We start from the raw sequence: 20,546 nt of genomic DNA, 5'->3' as shown, positions 1-20,546 counted from the left end.
ACCGCTGAGCATTTGCTAAAGTGCAGCACATTTCTCTGCATGTTGGGAAAGTGTGCGATTTTGTGTGTAGTGTTGAGCTTGGGTTCAGCCGAACCCTGAAGGCAGCGATTAATTAAGTCACTTCCGGTGACTCTCCAGGAGCAGTAGCGAACCCCGTCAGATAATGTAACAGAAGTGACATTCCATCAGCTGAGCATGCATTCCACCGCTACCAGGTTTGCTAATCTGACAGAACACCTGCAGTCAGAAGAAGGCGGCAGCGGACATCTTACTACACCCAGCTATATCTTAAATTTAACAGTAATTTTAGCAATAAAGTGAGCGTATATAAATATAGTGTATACAAATAAAAAAAATCTTACAAGCCACAATGATCCAGTGCCCAAGAAAAATGTATATAGATATTAATACCCAGCAGCAAACGCAGACCACGTTTCATAACCGTGCAAATACGTATAAAGAAAAAATGCGTTGCGCTGAAGTAGATCACACTAATACGTAATCTACCCAGACGTGAGTGTAAATATAAATCAAAATTGTATCAGAAAAATAGAAAGACTAAAAAACCAGCACGTGATGCATTCACGAAATCGCATAAAAGTGCAATGTGCATATAAAAATAAAAAAATATATAAAAAATATATACATATGTGACAAATTCATAAAAAAACATATGACAAATTCATCAAAACCACACAAAGTGCGACATGCATATACATTTTCAATAAATCACAAAGTGTATAGGTAGATAAAAAGTACCCAGTGAACAACATAAATATTAAATTATCATGTAGATTTCTTATAGAGTACATATAGAAAATCGCCAAAAAGTGCATATATCAATGTCCAAAAAATGCATATAAAAATGTCCAAGTTAAGTGTCATCCAGCATGCTCATTCAAGTGCTGCAAAAACATGCTCCAGTGTGTCTCGGTGACCCCCCCAAAGTGGTTGCGCTCACCTCAGAGCGTGTGACACAGTGACTAGCTGTGTCAAAACACGCTGTGGAGCCACCCCCGGGCTCTATACTGCTAGTTTGGTACCGATCTCCAGCCTGGATCAATGCAGCTCCATGCCATAAACAGAAAAAAACTATATAGTGTGATACCGTAAAAAATATATTTATTTAAGAATAAACCCACTCCCCGCAAAAGGGTACTCACATTTCCCCGGTGCGTAAGTGCACCGTTCTATACAGGCTTAAAAAAAAACGCCGGTCGGCGTGTAGTATCGTATGCGCCTCTCCCGATCAGGTTCAGTGCTGCTAACTCCGTCCTGGCCCCTCCCCTACGCGTGTTCGACACAGGGATCACGTGTCTTCATCAGGGGGATATGATTGGACGGATGCTTTTTCACACGTCTGCTGCACCTGCAATCATCCTGTGAATCCGCTCTGTACTATACTGGTGGGAGTTTAGAGGTGAGGCCTCTCTAAGCAGCCTTTGTTACATAGGAACAATTCCTATGTATACCATACTACGCATACCATACTACACGCCGACCGGCGTTTTTTTTTAAGCCTGTATAGAATGGTGCACTTACGCACCGGGGAAATGTGAGTACCCCTTTGTGGGGAGTGGGTTTATTCTTAAATAAATATATTTTTTACGGTATCACACTATCTAGTCTTTTTCTGTTTATGGCATGGAGCTGCATTGATCCAGGCTGGAGATCGGTACCAAACTAGCAGTATAGAGCCTGGGGGTGGCTCCACAGTGTGTTTTAACACAGCTAGTCACTGTGTCACACGCTCTGAGGTGAGCGCAACCACTTTGGGGGGGTCACCGAGGCACACTGAAGCATGTTTTTGCAGCACTTGAATGAGCATGCTGGATGACACTTAACTTGGACATTTTTATATGCATTTTTTGGACATTGATATATGCACTTTTTTGGCGATTTTCTATATGTACTCTATAAGAAATCTACACGATAATTTAATATTTATGTTGTTCACTGGGCACTTTTGCACTTTGTGGTTTATTGAAAATGTATATGCATGTCGCACTTTGTGTGGTTTTGATGAATTTGTCACATGTTTTTTTATGAATTTGTCACATATGTATATATTTTTTATATATTTTTTTATATTTATATTTATATGCACATTGCACTTTTATGCGATTTCGTGAATGCATCACGTGCTGGTTTTTTAGTCTTTATATTTTTCTGATACAATTTTGATTTATATTTACACTCACGTCTGGGTAGTTTATCTATTAGTGTGATCTACTTCAGCGCAACGCATTTTTTCTTTATAAATATAGTGTGTTGACATGTGTGATGCTGTTTTGATGTTTCATTTTCAAAGAAGCTGGACGCCAGCAGTAGGAAGGTGGCGGAGGCCATGTTGGTACACCCGCACTGCTCAGCGCTAAACCTTTATTTATGCCGCGTAAACATGAGCGGACTTTCCGGCAGACTAGACTCCAGACCGGACTCCGTCGGACAACTTGATCATGTGTGGGCTCCAGCGGACTTTTTTTTTTCCCCAAAAGTCCGACGGACCTAGAAATAAAACATGTTTCAAATCTTTCCGACGGACTCGAGTCCGGTCGAAAAACCTGCTCGTCTGTATGCTAGTCCGACGCTAGGGCAGCTATTGGCTACTGGCTACCAACTTCCTTATTTTAGTCTGGTCGTACCTCATCAGGTACGAATCAGTTGGACTTTTGTGTGTTCGTGTGTCCGTTCTTTAGGAAAGTGCGCCGGAAGTCTGCCGAAAGTCCGTCGGATAGTGCGTCAGACCAGTCCAGTCGAAAAGTCCGCTCGTATGTACGCGGCATTAGCCTTTCAAAATTAAACACCCAAACAGCATCACAGGTGTCAATATACTATATTTATTTATATACGCTCACTTTATTGCTAAAATTACTCTGAATTTCAAGACGTAGCTGGGTGTAGTAAGATGTCTGCCGCCTTCTTCTAATTGCAGGTGTTCTGTCAGATTAGCAAACCTGGTAGCAATGGAATGCATGCTCAGCTGATAGAACGTCACTTCCGTTACATTATCTGATGGGGTTCGCTAATCTGATAGAACACAGGCTAAGGAGTAAAAAAAGCTGTCGCCTCATTGGAGGCGGCCATGTTGTTGGTTACTAGCGGGCAGACCAACAATGTCCACTCCTTATATCATCTACAGTAGTGTATAAGCTGCCGGTGTTCTGTCAAAACAGCCAAGTCGTCGAAATCTGCAATTATTGCAGCGGAAGTGACGTCGTTGGAGATTTTGGCGAGTTGGCTGTTTTGACAGAACACTGGGCCAATAAGCTGTGGGTGGGGGATTCCACCGCCCCGCTGCTGCACGTACATAAAAGGGTGGGGTTGCTTCTGACATCATTAACCAAATATGGCCAAATGGTGATACTAAGTCAATGATGTCATGAGCATCCCCACTCCTTTGTGTATGTGTAGCTACAAGGCAGGGTATCTTCTGTCCTTAGCTCATTGGCCCGGCACTGACAGCTGACTTCCAGGTCTGGCCGAACATGGGAGCATACATTTTCTCAGTTTAACTCTATTTTCTTTTGTGATTAAAATATGGATTTATGAGATTTGCAAATCATTCCATTCTGTCTTTATGTAGATTTTACACAACGCTACAACTTTTTTGGAATTGGGGGTGTATTAGCCTAAAAAACAGTTCCCCTTTACAGCTAAAAGCACCAAGTACTTCTAGCTGCGAGAGCCTGGGGCTGTGTGGAGATGGTCATGTGGAATGGCAAGATTCCTCTTGTAAATGCTGCTAAGCATACATACTGAATTTCAAAATGTACTCTGCGCTACTCAACAGATTAGGAAAAGCTCGAAACACTGCAATCAGACAAATTGAGTGGATATTGGGAATATTAAGTGCAGCGCTAATCCATATTGTGTGTATATATAAAAAAATTGTGCAAAAATGCAAACAGAAAATATAACACCTTGAATGTGCAAAATAAAATAAAGTGTTAGGTGCAAACAACAATAAATGAATATACATACAATTCATAAATTTAAATCACTAAAAAGTCCATAAATGTGAAAATGACATTGTGAATGAAGAAAAAAAAAAGTCTAAACAAGTGAAATGAAATCACAAGTGATTAAATAAAATTCATTGATGAAATAGTGTAAAACCATCAACTATGGGTTTTAGTGTAAAAGGTAGAACACTTACATCAATGATGATACAAACAGGCGAGAGACGGTATGTGATCACGGTATATCAGGTATATCCAAGAAGAGCAGTAACATAGCTAGTTTAGTCTACCCGACCTGTTTTGTTCAATAGAACATCATCTAGGGCATCATCATTGATGTAAGTGTTCTACCTTTTACAATAAAAAATCAATAGTTGATGGTCGTCTTTTTTCTTTTATGAATGGTGGAGTCCATGATTGGGTCTGGTGACCAGGTTGAACGGAAGCTAACCTCACATGTTGTTTCCTGAGAGTGACCACGTTCCCGGTTCCATGCCTGTTTGTCTCCGTGTCGCTGGCATTGGGTCCACTTAGTCTGGTAAGAGTATCCAATTTTTTCATCAGTGGTGGATTCATAATCTATGGTGATTTCTTACTGGATGGTGGCCTATCCTTCAGAGGTCGCATATATCTTCAATTTCATCACTGAATTTTATTTAATCACTTGTAATTTCATTTCACTTGTTATATTTACTGTTTGCATATTTGCACAATTTTTTAATATATACAGTGGAACCTCGGATTGCGAGTAACGCGGTTAACGAGCCTTTCTCAATACGAGCACTGTATTTTTAAAAATCGTAAGTTGAGAGTGTTGTCTCGCAAAACGAGCACGTACCACGTTTGGCCTGAGGTAGTGGGGCGCCGAGCGGCGCCATTCGGAAATGCACGGAAGGGCCCGAGGACAGCTCGGCTGACCTTGGCAAACCTCGGGAACTGAGTCTTTCCGAGGTTTGCCGAGGTCAGCCGAGGTGTCCTCGGGCCTTTCCAGCCGTTTCCGAGGCTCTCCATCGCCCCCCCCCCCCCCCCTCTGGCCGCATGCGGTATTGCATGACATTGAAGTCAATGCGGAACAAATTATTTTTGTTTCCATTGACTTCAATGGGGTAACTTGCTTTGCTTTGATATGCGAGTACTCTGGATTACGAGCATACTCCTGGAACGGATTATGCTTGTAATCCAAGGTTCCACTGTACACACAATATGGATTAGTGCTGGTACTAAAGCAATGCATGTGGGACACATGGGGAGCTTGTTAAAGCTGATTTAAAAAAAAAACAAACAAACCTGCAAGGCAGTATCATAATGTGTTAGTATGCATTGCATACTAGCACATTCTGAAATACTCACCTTGGAACGAACCCCTCGAACCCTGTAAAGACCCTGCTGAGAGGGCTAACATGTTCCCCCTGTCTGTCTTCAGGGTTCGCGAGCTTCGGCTATGTGATTGGCCAAAGCTGCAATGGCATCACTCCCGCTTATGCGTACAGGAGCCGCCTTTACCTGCACTGTCTCTGAAGGTCCGGCACTGTAAGCCAGACCTTTAGAACGCATGCGTCAATGATGTCATCGGCTGCATGCACTCTGAATATCTCCTAAATGGTGCAAGTTTAGGAGATATTCACAATACCTACAGGTAAGTCTTATTATAGGCTTATCTGTAGGTACAAGTGGTGGTACAGAGTTTACTACCACATTAATGGTTTTGGATTATTTTTTTTTTTCACATTTCTTTTAAAAGTTTGCAGATCTATAAATTCATCAATCTCTTTGACAACCATGTAAATCCTGGTGCCTTTGCAGTTCTTGGCTGTGTTCACAAATGTCTGACACAGATTAGCCCCTTACAGCAGCCTCTCACCTTGTCACTAACTACAAAATTACAATGTACAGTATGATCACTGGGACGAGGAGACCAAGGAAATGCTTTCTCCAGCATACAGCAGAATGAAAATAGGTAACATCTTCAAGAGCTGCTTTTTTAAAGAGTAACTCCACTTTTATGGGAAAAAAATATCAATAAAAAAAAATAGCGTATACAATTTTAACTATATTGTAATAGAACGTTATTAAAAATGACCCTTCCTTTTGAATCTGCAGCACTGTAATTTTCTGTAAAATGCAATGCAATATGGATACCTGGAGGCGTTTTGTACACAGATGGTGTACAGAACGCCCCCCCCCCCCCCCCCCCCCCCAGAAATGCCATTTCCTGCATGTGTGATTGGGTTACTGATTTACCCAGAAGTCTGCACCAAGATATAAGTTACATTTTGGCATCCCCTGCAACTAAAATATCATTTTGGTGAGGTACTCCCAAAGAGAAATCACGTCTAAAGGGATACAGACTGTGCCACTTTCCTTATTAGAGCCCTGCAGGTGCAGCACCTGATTGATAATTATAAAGTCACTCCAATCCACATTCACACAGACAAACAGCTATTTCGTCTAGAATAACAAAAGGTAGGAATCTGCGACAAAGTTTACAAAATCCCTGCAATGTACACAGATCACTAGGTAGGTAGTATAAAAAACAAAGCGATGGACTGGAAAAGCTACAGAAAAGTCCGCTTTAACCTTTATGCAATAGTCTCGCCTCTCCGTTTAGTCTCCTTCTGCTTTCCGTGATTCATCTTATTAAAAAAAAGACTTTTTTTTCTCCTTTTCAGTATGTTAAAGAGCCGAATATTCAAATGTGGCAGATAAATGGATAGACTGCAGAATGTGTGGAGGTTGTTTGCAGAATGGAAGGCTTGTGTGTTCTGGTTTTAGCATAATACAGACATAACGGAAGATTTGTCTCTAAGCAGCAGTGGCTTTATTACCGGCCTCCTGTCACTTGTTATGAAGCTTGCTGTGAGCCCGGAGCTTTAGCCTGAATTCACACCAGGATGGTTAGCTGTGAAATAATTACATAACTCCCGTTCTTCATTAACTTAATGTATTCCAATCGCTGTTTAGAAACAGCTTTGTCAGTTTGAAAAACTGGGGGCCTAGGAGCTATGAAGGCCGGGGAGACGATACAGATTTTCGGTCAAAGTGATGAAACACAGGGGATGCATGGAGGTAGACATGTGCACACTGAAATATTTCATTTCGGTTTCATCTGAAAAATTTATTTTTTAAGTTACTCCCGAAATTCGTTTTTATTTATTTTGTTTAGTTAAAAAATGCAGTCGTACGAAAATCCGATTTAATTAAAGCGGAGATCAAACTATGTAAAAATTTTTTTTTTTTGGACGAATATATTTTTTATATACTTTTTTAGGTTTAGGGATCGATCGCCGCTTGATTGCCAATTTAGATCATACGATTTCTGATATTTTGTTATCCCTGGCATGTTCCATATTGCTTGTGGGCATGTGAAGCCCACAAGCACTATCTTCCTGGTTACGTTGCAGCTGAGCGCCGAGCATGCACCGCTCCGTTCTCACGCATGCGCAGTATGTACCGCTCGCAGAGCCATATACTTCATAACGAGCGGCGGCCATCCACACTGACTCCCGGGAATAATGACAAATGGCTCCCAGGAGACAGTGCGCTGCCGGATATGACGGGCATATCCGTGGGTGACAGAGACAGGAAGCTGGATCTAAAACTGGAATATCCAGGTAACCATTCAGAACAAAAATGTTTTTTTTTTTTTGTCATTTCACAATGTTTATGCTGCAAGAATGATTTTAATTAAAAGTTAGAAAGTAGTGTGGAACTCCGCTTTAAGGTCGAATCTGTCAATTGAAGGCTTATGGTGTCTGTTGGATGTTCTAAGAAGATTCAACGAAGCAGCTAAACTGTACGACGCCGCAATCGCACATTTCCGGTCGAATTCTCCGCCCACAAGCTATAGTTGAATTCTAATGTTGTTTGATCGCATGTTTCTAGCTGCTTCGTCAGATCTTCATGTCGAACGGTATTATACATATTTTTGATCGTATCGAATGATACGATACTTGTTTGTCGAACAGTCTACCCCAACAGCCAATGGAATTGCGTTGTATCGAAATTCAAGCATATAACTTCCTTCCCTTTCGCTCTGCGCTCCTAAAGGTTCATCCGATGGTGGCTTTAGGTTAGGCACATTCGACCGCAGGTTCGATAGACAGAGAACGCTATTGTCACCGTCATATTGAATCTTCTATCATCTATATCAAACTGTTGTCGCAACGATACGAAAATATAATGGATGCGAAAATAAAGCATTTTTTAATTTTGGATCTTTCGAGATTTGGATTCTGAACGTTCGTTATCGTTTTGTTAAAACGAACACGAAAGTCCCCGAAATTCGTACGAAAATGCATTCGGACGATAACGAACGGACATGTCTACATGGAGGATGTTCACCGCCCAGCTCCCTGGCTTATTCCAGCACCTCTCCTTGTTCACCCGCTCTGCAGTTGTTAGCTATCTGCTATTGGTGACTATACACGCTTCGATAAATGATTGATTTCCTTTCTGATCATTCTCCTCTGATAGTGTTAAACGATCTATAGTCGACAACCTATTTGATACGTGACATAATTGGGAAGTGGACAGACATTTGCAATTTGTTTAGGTCTGAATGTAAATTCAGACTAATTTTTGGTTACACCCGAAACTTCAAATGAAATAGTAACGGATTTCGTTGAAATTCGATTTGTTTATTCGTCTTTCGGAATGATTCCAATTCGGATCAGCCAAAAAATGATGTGACCAATTTGAATTCTGCGTGAAGAATAGCTGGTTGTAAAGGAGCATGATGGGAAGCCAGCCATCGCGTCCTTCAAAACCAAAGACTCATCAGCTGTCATCGAGCTTTCCCACTGAGAGCTAAAATGTGAACAAAAAAATCGCTGGCAAAATAAAATTCTGGAAAAAAAACAGCGTGGGGCCCCTCTAATCCATACCAGGCCCTGAGGGTCTAGTATAGATTTTAAGGGAAACCCCACGCTAAAATGAAAAAAAGAACGGCGTGCCCCTCCCTCCCAAAAATTCAAACCAGACCCTTATCAGAGCATGCAGCCCGGCAGGTCAGGAAAGGGGGGACAAGCGAGCGCCCACCCCCCTACTCCTGAACCATAGCAGGTCACATGCCCTCAACATGGGCGGGTGCTGTGGGGCAGGGGGCCCCCCCCCCACTCTAGAGCACTTTGTCCACAATTTGATGAGGTCAAGGGCCTCTTCCCCCCTGGGCTGTGGTTGTGGATATCTGTGGGCGGGGGGCTTATCGAAATCTGGAAGCCCACTTTAACAAGGGGGCACCCAGATCCCGGCCCCACCATGTGAATGAGTATGAGGTACAATATACCCCAACCCATTCACCAAAAAAGTGTAAATAAAAACAGTACATAAAGTGAATAAAGACAGTACATGAGTTTTTGACAACTCCTTTATTAAAAAATAAAAAATAGTACCCCCTGATGTAAATCCATCATCTATCATGCTGCCTGCTGCACCGCCGGACCCGAAACAAAAAGGCCCAAAAAAAACCTTTTGGCCTCGTCGATGGTTCCCCGCTGACTGCCTGCTCCTCCGTCTGACATGTCTTAAATAGCTAAGGGGTGGATTTGCCCAATGATTTCAGTGGGTGACTCCACCCCTCTGTCACATCATCGACCCAGCTAATGAGTCATTGGTTGTTAAGGACACGGCGCCTGGCTTCCCAGCTCCTTAACAACCAGCTATTTTTCACAATCAGTCATTTTTCGATCTATCCGAATTCGAATCATTCTGAAAATTTTGAATTCTTGGGCAAATGAATAAACTAAATGAAATTTAACAAAGCAGAACGAATTCCAAAACGAATCAACGAGGGGGGGGGGGGGGGGGCTGGCTCAGGCTCTCAGTGGCACCCAAAGGCTGAGCCAGCTGCCGTCAGGCATCTAGGTCGAATATTATTGTTGGGATCCCTGCAGAGCCTGGACTTGTTGAGTGATGTCAGCCAACAGCCGACTTTAGACTGCTGTCAGCTGAATCTGGGTCACAGCAGTGGTGTAGCATGGGGGGTGCAGGGAGTGCCGTGGCTCCGGGCGCGACATTTAGGGGGGCGCCAGTATGTGTCACTGGCTGCCTCTTCCTAATTTTAAATTCCTGTGTCCCCTGCTCTCCGGCCGCCATGTTCATTGTCCGGTGCCCTGTGATTGGGCGTATGGGGGTCATGTGAGTCGTAGGACTGGCCTGTCCGCGATCGCTCCTGAAGTCCCGCCTCCGCACATGTCCCCCATACGCCCTATCACAGTGCGCTGCGCCGGACACTGAACATGGCAGCTACAGCGCGGGGGAGAGAAGCAATGTGAGCCGCCGCTGTCTTCTCCTCCTATCCTCCGGACTGATGCAGGCCAGCCAGACACGAAGGTTAGTGAGACTCCCTCGTGACAGTCATGGTACTGGCCCCGGGGGGGGGGGATAGAGAGAGAGAGAAGGTCAGTTAGTGTAGTATGGTGGTCAGTTAGTGTAGTATGGTGGTCAGTTAGTGTAGTATGTGGTCAGTTAGTGTAGTATGGTGGTCATTTAGTGTAGTATGGTGGTCAGTTAGTGTAGTATGGTGGTCAGTTAGTGTAGTATGTGGTCAGTTAGTGTAGTATGGTGGTCAGTTAGTGTAGTATGTGGTCAGTCAGTATAGTATGGTGGTCAGTGTAGTGTAGTATGGTGGTCAGTCAGTATAGTATGGTGGTCAGTGTAGTGTAGTATGGTGGTCAGTTAGTGTAGTATGGTGGTCAGTTAGTGTAGTATGTGGTCAGTTAGTGTAGTATGGTGGTCATTTAGTGTAGTATGGTGGTCAGTTAGTGTAGTATGGTGGTCAGTTAGTGTAGTATGTGGTCAGTTAGTGTAGTATGGTGGTCAGTTAGTGTAGTATGTGGTCAGTCAGTATAGTATGGTGGTCAGTGTAGTGTAGTATGGTGGTCAGTCAGTATAGTATGGTGGTCAGTGTAGTGTAGTATGGTGGTCAGTTAGTGTAGTATGGTGGTCAGTTAGTGTAGTATGTGGTCAGTCAGTACAGTATGGTGGTCAGTGTAGTGTAGTATGGTGGTCAGTCATTATAGTATGGTGTTCAGTGTAGTGTAGTATGGTGGTCAGTGTAGTGTAGTATGGTGGTCAGTGTAGTGGACAGTGCAGTATAGTGGTCAGTGTAGTGTAGTATGGTGGTCAGTGTAGTGGACAGTGTAGTGTAGTGGTCAGTGTAGTGTAGTGGATAGTATAGTGGTCAGTATAGTGTAGTGGACTGTATAGTGTAGTGGACAGTATAGTATAATGGTCAGTGTAGTGTGTAATGGTCAGTAAAGGAATCAGGTTGGTCAGTGTTGAAATCAAGCAGGTTAGTGTAGTGGTCAGTATAGGAATCAGGTAGGTCAGTACTATTGTATTTGAAGGGACTCGGGGAGTGCTAAAAGTCCGCAGGTTAGGGGATGCAAATTACTTGCCTTGCCCCGGGTGCTGACAACCCACGCTACGCCACTGGGTCACAGGAGTGCAGAACTAGGTCTACTCCTGTGACCCACAGGAGAAGTAGGGCCAAAAGAGCTTTGGCAATACTTCTTTAAATCTCTGCTTCCTCCATGTAATGGTGGTCATACACACTTCAATAAATTATCAACTTCTTTCGATAGGAATAATTATCTATAGTTGACAACCCAATCGATTAATATGCCACACACTTGGAAGTGGATTTTGATCAATATCGTAAATTATTGGTCACATCTATGTTTCCATCATGTAATCTCATAATCTGTTGGATCTAAATTCAATTGTATACATGAATAAAGTGCTGCTGATCAATGTGAAACGATCAACAATTTACTGTTATGGTGCCATATGCGCTTCGATAAAGGACTGATTTTATGTTCTGATCGATCTCCTCTGGTAGACATAAACAATCTATAATCATCAACTCGTTCAACCACATGTGGGGAAGTTAATTTTGATTGATTCTTTAGATTAGATAGTAAGTTATCAATCATATTTCTGTTTCCACCATGTAATGGTGGTCAAACACTTTGATAAATAATCAACTTCTTTTCCGATCAATCTCTTCTGATAGGAATAATGAATTTTTAGTAGACAACTTATTAGATCAGTATGCACATGGGGGTTGCTTTTCATTGATAGTTTAAGTGGTTCTAGAGGTTGAAGGTTTTTTAATACATGAAGGTAAAAAAACCTTCAGGCCGAGTTCACACTGCGGTTCAGGTGCCTGAATTCCGACCTGAAATGGAGCCAAAGGCGCACAGGACCCTTTTCCAGTGCGAACCATGCCCGCCCCCAAGCTGTGTGAACCGGCTCCATTGAGAGCCGGTCACAGTCTCCTGTCATGCGAATTGGATTCGGTAAAGTCTGCATCTAGTTCGCATAGTGAACCCAGCCTCAGTGTGCAGCTCCCCCCTCAGCCTCCCCTTATACTCACCTGAACCCAATCTCTATCCAGAGTAGTACATGAGAGCAGAGGCTCTCCTGTGTCTCTCCTTCCTCATTGGCTGAGACACAGCAGCGGGAGCCTGATGCACGCTGCTGTCAATCACATACAGTAAGGAGGGAGCAGTGGCGGGGCTGAGGACACACAGACGGCTCAGGAGCGAGCATGCATGAGTGCCACCAGAGCAAGCTGCTTGCTCTGGGGGGCCCTCAGCAGGGGAGAGGAGCCATGAGTGCTGGCGGGGAATTGAGAAGAGGAGGCTCAGGCTGCTCTGTGCAAAACCATTACACAGAGCAAATAGGTATGACATGCTTGTTATTTTTTTTTAAAGCTGAACCTTTAGTATCACTTTAAGATACAATTGTAAGTTACGAGCACAAGTTATTGATCGCACCAGCATGGAGCTTTATGATCTGATTGATCGTATCCCTATCTGAGGTGCTCTCCTAACCTTTCTATACTACATAGTAAGACTCTGACTGTAACGTGCAGTCAGAGAAGTGTCAGAACAGCTGACCTGCCTGATCCAGGATAATGTCTGTCTAGGTGGTGAAGCAAGGTTCTGGGTGACAGCCAGGGAACCTGCACATTTTTTTAAAAATAAGTCAGCAATAGCGGCTACTTTATTTTTTTCCTGGCAGGTTTCTTTCCAACAGTTGTCTAATCTAGGCATGTTTCTATATTATTTTGTTCATCCTTGCATTGAGAATAAGAGCAGCATACTGATAACAAGTGACTTTTGTCTGTATCAGTTCCTCTGCATCATCTAACGGTCACTCTTTGTTTTCTCATAGGCCAGGAAACATCACCACCAGAGTGGGGCTAGTCAAGCCTGAAGTCAGCCACATGTAAGTCTGGACTTTTTTCAAAATCTTACTATCATTGTATGCAGGGCCGTCTTAATAGCATCATGGGCCACTGGGCAAAGTAATGCTCTGGAGCTCCTACAATGGAGACAGCGCAGGTAAACAGACATCAAGTAGGTAGGAGGCAGACAAGCGGAGCTTCCCCTTTTGGGTGGAGCTCCACATTAACTACATGAACAATCATTCTGTACACCAAAGAAACAGTGGGAAAATACTACATACATAAAGTAACAAAGCTGTCCTGTGCAATAAATATATCTGCTAGATTGACTCCCCAGGACTATGGCCCCTCTATACCCTAGATATCCCCCCAGCACTCTGACCCCTCTTCATTCCAGATATCCCCCCAGCACTCTGACCCCTCTACACCACAGATATCCCCCCAGCACTCTGACCCCTCTACACCACAGATATCCCCCTAACACTCTGACCCCTCTACACCACAGATATCCCCCCAACACTCTGACCCCTCTACACCACAGATATCCCCCCAACACTCTGACCCCTCTACACCACAGATATCCCCCCAGCACTCTGACCCCTCTACACCACAGATATCCCCCCAGCACTCTGACCCCTCTACACCACAGATATCCCCCCAACACTCTGACCCCTCTACACCACAGATATCCCCCCAACACTCTGACCCCTCTACACCACAGATATCCCCCCAGCACTCTGACCCCTCTACACCACAGATATCCCCCCCAGCACTCGGACCCCTCTACACCCCAGATATCCCCCCAACACTCTGACCCCTCTACACCCCAGATATCCCCCCAGCACTCTGACCCCTCTACACCACAGATATCCCCCCAGCACTCTGACCCCTCTACACCACAGATATCCCCCCAGCACTCTGACCCCTCTACACCACAGATATCCCCCCCAGCACTCTGACCCCTCTACACCACAGATATCCCCCCAGCACTCTGACCCTTCTACACCACAGATATCCCCCCAGCACTCTGACCCCTCTACACCTTAGATATTCCCCCCAGCATTGTTACCAAATAACATAAGATACCCCTAAATAGGCTTACACCTACTATATATTTAGTATAATGGGAATGTATATATGTCCTATACATACCTGTTAAAACATGGAGGATAAATCGCTCCTATTAAGGGATGAGGGGATGTCACATGAGGCGCTGTCTGGTCAGAGATAGTATTAGATCCCCCAGTGAAAAGAAATCACACAAAGGGAGAGCGGTGGAAGTGTCTGCAAACAACAGCTAGAAAGAAAAGAGAGAGATAATTGCTGCTGTGTGATTAATTAAAGTCACAAATAGCAGCCATATAGAACTCAAACTGCAGCATGGAATGTCCTAAGTGGGCAATAGCCATTGCAATACAGTATAAAAGTGAGTTTGCATATAGAGGCACATTGCTCTCTGCAGAGTGTCATATCAGGAGATACAACGTGTGGTTTATAAAGCAAAAATGGATGATTTACCTTTAGAGGTGAGCGGCTGCACGACCAGTCTGATGCCTGTACTAGCATGAGACTGGGCGTCCACACATGCAGCCTAAATAGCACCGCTCGTTGGGGAAAAAACTGACACAGCTGGCTCAACTTTGGGCAGGCGTCATGGCAGTGCAAGGGGTCGCCCTCTAAGTCCCCGACGTGCAGGCCCGCCCCCAGAGCCCCATACACGTATCGGCGTCCAGGAGGAGATGACTTCACACGCTGGAGAGAGCAAACCTGTGCTGGGGGGGAGCTGATGTCCGTGCCAGGGCTCGCGGCGCGCTGATCGTCATGGCAACGGGATAAGCATATCCCGACCATGCACGTTCATGAAGAAGGAGGCCAAAAGTGCCAAACAAAAGGATGACACATTGGCCCCTGTGCGCCGAGTGGACTATACGGGCACGGATGCCCTTTGTGTTCTGTCCTGGGCCATGGATTTGCGCATTTCTCGGTGACAAGCTTTGGCTCACGGATCTGATCCCTGCCAGCAAACCATTCCGCCCCATTTTTTCTTGAAGTTGGATGCTACTCGATGTTGGCTTAGGAGTAACACGGTCAGAACATTTCTTAAACGCACTAATTACATTTTTTTTTCTATGTTATATGAATGTATTCGAATATTATATCATGTTTGGTTCTCACGGTGTTGCTTATTCTGTTTTTCTTTGCAAAATGTTTTTGGATAATCATATACCTCACCATCAGCCCCTGAAGAAGAGGTTTCAACACTTGTAACCTTGAAACGCGTTGGGCCTCTGTTTTCAGTCCCCTGCTGAAACAGTCTGTGTGGGGTTAATTGCATTATTGTAAACAGATATGTATACTCCTTTTTGTTACCACCATCTGAATTTGCTGGCATCCACCTCTTTTACTTTTGTCATTTTTTAACTTTTGATAATAAAATTATATATTTTTTTGATATATCATTGTTTGAAGACTCTTGCCTTACAAAGTCCCACTAGAGGAAATTTCCCATTGTGCTGATTATGAGTGTAGGCGTTCCCCTTTCACATGTGACGGTTACTGGCTGAAAGGAATGCCGATAACTGGCAAGGGTATTTACATTGTGATCAGCTGTGATTAGACACAGCTGATGACGTGGTAAAGGGCCTCTGTGATTGGCCCTTTACCCAATCTGTGAACATGTGTGTCTGCTGGACAGATGTGCGCCGCAGCTTGCGCACAGGGGGCTTGGTTCTGAAAGGATGTCAATAGACGCCCTACCAGAACTGGACAACCGCGATGTAGCCATCATTCGGCTATAGCGCGGTCGCCAAGTGGTTAACCCCTTATTAATCTTTAGTTTACTCTAATCAGCGCTAATTAACTCCCTAGTCTCTTTCTTCCTTCAAGTATTATTTTTCTGCTGATTTTTTTGTTTGTTTCTATTTTATTAACTTTTAATGTTTTAACTTTTTTTTTTTGTTTTGTTTGTTAATATTTTTACACATTTAACATATATTTACACATATCCCATTCAAAGAAGTGCAAAATAAAAAAAATAAAAAAGCACACTTTATTTCCTGTAAATAACCTTGCAATGCTTTGTACCAGGATCTTAATTTTAGGACACATTACAGAATAAAGTGTGCATATTTTATGTGCAGTAACACGTTATATTTTTTAACTAACACTGCCCAAGAAAAAAAAAGTGTGTTTTGTTTAGTTTTGTTGCGTTTTATTGTTCAAGGGTTGCAAAGAAAAAAATCACTGTGAAAAAAAATATCATAAAAAGAAAGATTTTTTTTTTTTTTGTCCTTAAGGACTGGTTCACACTGGTCTGACATAAGCTCCGACTTTGAGTGAACAAGTCGCATGACATGTCAAAATCAATGGCCCCCCGTGAAAGCCGTCTTAACTGGTCCGACTTGTGTCAGTTCCACTTTGAAAAAGGTTCCTGCAGTACTTTGGTCTGACTTGGGCACGATTTCAGCCCATTGATTTTAATGTACAGTGGATATATAAAATCTACACAAATGTCAGGTTTTATTTTTACTTCCCTCCACCCAAAAGATTTCAGTTTGTTGTTCAATTGAGTTGTACTGTTTATAGGTCACATTAACGGTGGAAAAAGTTTGGAAATGGTTTATCTTTGTCTCATTTTTTACATCACAGAAACCTGACATTTTAACAGGGTGTGTAGACTTTTTATATTCACTGTAAGTTGCATCCTAGTCGGATCATAATCTTAACTAATCCGACCTGTGGCACGCGACTTGTGCTCTGAGAATCTTGAAAGGGAACCCCCACGTCCAAACTTTAAAAAAAAAAAAAAAACGGCGTGGGGTCCCCCTAAGACCATACAAGACCCTTATCCGAGCATGCTGCCCAGCCAGTCAGGAAAAGGGGTCCCTATTGCAATCCCTGAGTCCTAACCTTCTTCAAGGGGAAACCCTAACTCTATACCAGTCCACATGCCCTCAACATGGGGGGGCTTTGCCCCCCCACCCCAAAGCACTTTGTCCCTTTGTTGATGGTAACAAGCGCATCTTTCCGACAACCCTGGGCGGTCTGTGGGCAGGGGGCTTATCGGAATCTGGAGGCTGTAGTGTTACAAAGAATAAAAGACGGTTTTTGACAAGTCCTTTATTAAAAATGAAGTTGCAGCTCCAATGTGTCTTCTTCCTCTGGTTACTCCACCAATGTCTTCTTCCTCTGGTTTTTTTCCCCCCATAAATGAAGTCGCAATCATCTCAAGGTTGGATCAAAGTCAGATCCTGTTCATTGAAGTCTCATAGAAGTCCGACCTAAAAGTCGCAGGGCAAAGTCGGATCAGAAGTCATGTGACTTCTGTGTCGGAGCAGTGCGAACCCGGACAAATGCCGCGTACACACGGTCGGACTTTTCGTCTACAAAAGTCCGACAGCCTGTCCGACATACTTCCGACGTACCTTCGGCGGACTTGCGGCAGACTTTCTTACGAACGGACTTGCACACACACGACCACACAAAAGTACGACAGCCTAGTACGCGGTGACGTACACCAAGTCCGACGAGACTATAAAACGGAAGTTCAATAGCCCGTACGACACCCTTTGGGCTCCTTCTGCTAATCTCGTGTTTATCTCGTGTTAGTAGAAGTTTGGTGAGAGACGATTCGCGCTTGTGAGACTCGTATTTTTCAGTTCGTTTTAACTGTTGTTCAGTCTGTGCTTGTGAGGTTTGTATCTGCTTTTCAGTGCGTTTGGTCAGTTGGCATTGAGAAATCTTTGTTTTATTGGCCGCTCGTTCCTGATTTTCAGGTCGTTCTTCACAGGCCTTGCTGTTCTTCAGTGCGTTCTGTTTAGTGCGTTCTGACCAGCCGACCGTTTTGAAGCCATGTTACCTGTACGTACTCGTCGTAGAGCTCGTGCATTGTATGTGCTTGGTGCTGTAGTTTATTCTTCAGCCCAAGACCAGTCCATGAACAGGGCGAGGAGGAGTTCATGGACCAAGAATTGGTTGCTTCAGCGTGACCAGTTCTGTCACATGCCTTTGCTCCGTGAGATCCGTGAGAATAATCCTGAGGATTTCAGGAACTTTCTCCGGATGACGGACCCCGTTTTTGACCGTTTGTTGGCTTTGCTGACCCCCTATATCAGCAGGCAGGATACCTGCATGAGGCAAGCCATCACTCCGGAGCAGAGGCTGGTCGCTACCTTGCGGTATTTGGCCACAGGGAGAAGCCTGCAGGACCTTAAGTTCTCGACAGGCATCTCCCCCCAGGCTCTGGGGATCATTATCCCAGAGACCTGTTCTGCCATCATACAGGTCCTGCAGAAGGACTATATTAAGGTAAGATATTTTTCTTTTATTAGCATCACATGTTCTTTTATGTAATCTTTGATAATGTGATGTATTTCTTGCTTCAAACACTACTTACCATCATTGCAATATAGTGTGAATGTCCCCTTTTTATCCTCACACATGCTGGAATTTTTTCCTGTTATTTTTTGTCATGCATGTATATTTTCCTTCAATAACCTACCTTCCCAGCATGAAGTGATGGGAACATATCCACCTAGTCTACTCATTTGGAATGTATTTTGTTTGAGTGTATTTAGTGTGCTGCTAATGAGCAATTATCTAGATTTCACAACCCCCCCCACCCCCCCCCCCCCCCACCTAAACTCACTCCAAATAGTGTGCTGCTAATGAGCAATTATCTAGATTTCACAACCCCCCCACCCCCACCCTCGTTAAAATTTGCTGGAATGTTCTGTGGTGTTGATTTGTCTAAAGCAAATATATGTTGCACTTTGCAAAATGCATGTGCACTCTACAAGTGCATTTGTTCCAGTGCTTTAGTAAATGAGCAGAAGCTCTGCTGATTTCCATCATCAAATCATATGCAAGCCTCAAAGTGTTTTCATTAATTGCCCTTGCATGTGATTGTGTACTCCTTGCAACATGAATGCCTTTTTACATTACCTCATTTACTGTAAGCTGGTTAGCAACTGCACCTGCAGAGTGCGACAACTGCAGTCTTGTAGCCTTTTTAGTCCCTAAATTCCTGCGTGTCCTAAAAGTAATTTTTTTTAGGGATTTCACAACCCCCTAAAATGTAATCAATGTTCCATCAGAGGGGGTGAGCAATCTGATAAGTGTGCCTTTCCATATTAGTTATTCCAGAACAATTAAATTATTGAATGTTATACTGATGCTGGGGAATAATGTTTTTAATTGTCTAATTTTCTTGCAATGTTAGCTTCAAAATTAATTGATTTTGGTTTTCTTGTTTGATTTCCCAGTTTCCTTCAACGCCACAGGAATGGCAGACTGTGGCATCCCATTTTGCCAGCCGTTGGGACTTTCCCAATTGTGGAGGGGCTATAGATGGGAAACATGTCCACATTGTGCCACCACCCCATTCGGGGTCATATTATTTTAATTATAAGGGGTTCCACAGTATTGTTTTAATGGCGGTGGTGTCGGCACACTATGATTTTTTATATGTGGACGTGGGGAAGAATGGCCGGATGTCGGATGGAGGAGTATTTGCCCAGACGGAGTTCTGCCAGCGTCTCCAGAGTGGTGGCCTGGGATTGCCACCTGATGAGGATAACGTGGAAGGACTCCCCTTTGTCTTCATTGCCGATGAAGCCTTTGCTCTCAGCAAGCACCTCATGAGGCCATTCCCCCAAAGAACCCTCACCCCGGAGAGGAGGGTTTTTAATTACCGGCTGGCCAGAGCTAGAAGAGTGGTTGAGAATGCGTTTGGAATTCTGGCCAGCCGGTTCCGCCTGTTTCAAACAGCCATTAATTTGGCGGAATACAAACTTAATTTTATCATTTTATCGTGCTGCATTCTGCACAACTTTTTAAATAAGCATTCTCCAAATTATATAGGCACAGTTGGGCCTGAGGCCGGACAAATAGAAGCCAACCTTACAGGCCTGGATACTGTCCGTACTGGCTTGGCCCCCCAAAGTGCCCGTCAAGTTAGACAGCAATATGTTAATTATTTTATGGGTAGGGGGGCCATTGCAATGGGCCAGGATATATAATTTTTGACAATAAAAAAATTATTGAAGAAATCTTGCATTATATTTATTGCTTGCCTTTCTTTTGGGCTGTCTCCTAGGTTATGGTCGAGCAGTTGTAGTGCCAACTGTATTGTAATTTTAAATGTCTAAATAAGCTCCATTGCCACTGTAAACAACTTTTTTACAATTATAACTAAAATGATACTGAGCCTTGAAATAACAAACCACACATTTATTTAATTCCTATAAGGAGATGTTTTTATTAATGGTTGTTATGCATTCAGTTCTGCATTTAGTCTAAAATGTTCATAGACAAAAATAGAATGATATCTTAATAATGTAGCAAAATATAATTATATCTAAATATTTATACCTAATCCACAAAAAAATATT

General features: G+C 43.5%; 1 protein-coding gene across 5 annotated transcripts in view; it reads left to right on the top strand.

The window, feature by feature from the left end:
* ST8SIA6 (ST8 alpha-N-acetyl-neuraminide alpha-2,8-sialyltransferase 6) overlaps nt 1-20,546 on the top strand; it is a 222,968-nt gene that overhangs the window by 129,095 nt on the left and 73,327 nt on the right. For all 5 annotated transcript variants that reach the window (XM_073629720.1, XM_073629721.1, XM_073629722.1 and 2 more), the window contains one exon: nt 13,143-13,196. In XM_073629720.1, coding sequence (XP_073485821.1) covers nt 13,143-13,196 — 54 coding nt within the window. The remainder of the gene's footprint in view (nt 1-13,142; nt 13,197-20,546) is intronic.

This window comes from Aquarana catesbeiana, linkage group LG05, assembly GCF_042186555.1.
Source record: "Aquarana catesbeiana isolate 2022-GZ linkage group LG05, ASM4218655v1, whole genome shotgun sequence".
NCBI classification, from domain to species: domain Eukaryota; kingdom Metazoa; phylum Chordata; class Amphibia; order Anura; family Ranidae; genus Aquarana; species Aquarana catesbeiana.
The sequence above is the reverse complement of the archived record's forward strand: the minus strand, read 5'-3'. Positions and strand labels throughout refer to the sequence as shown.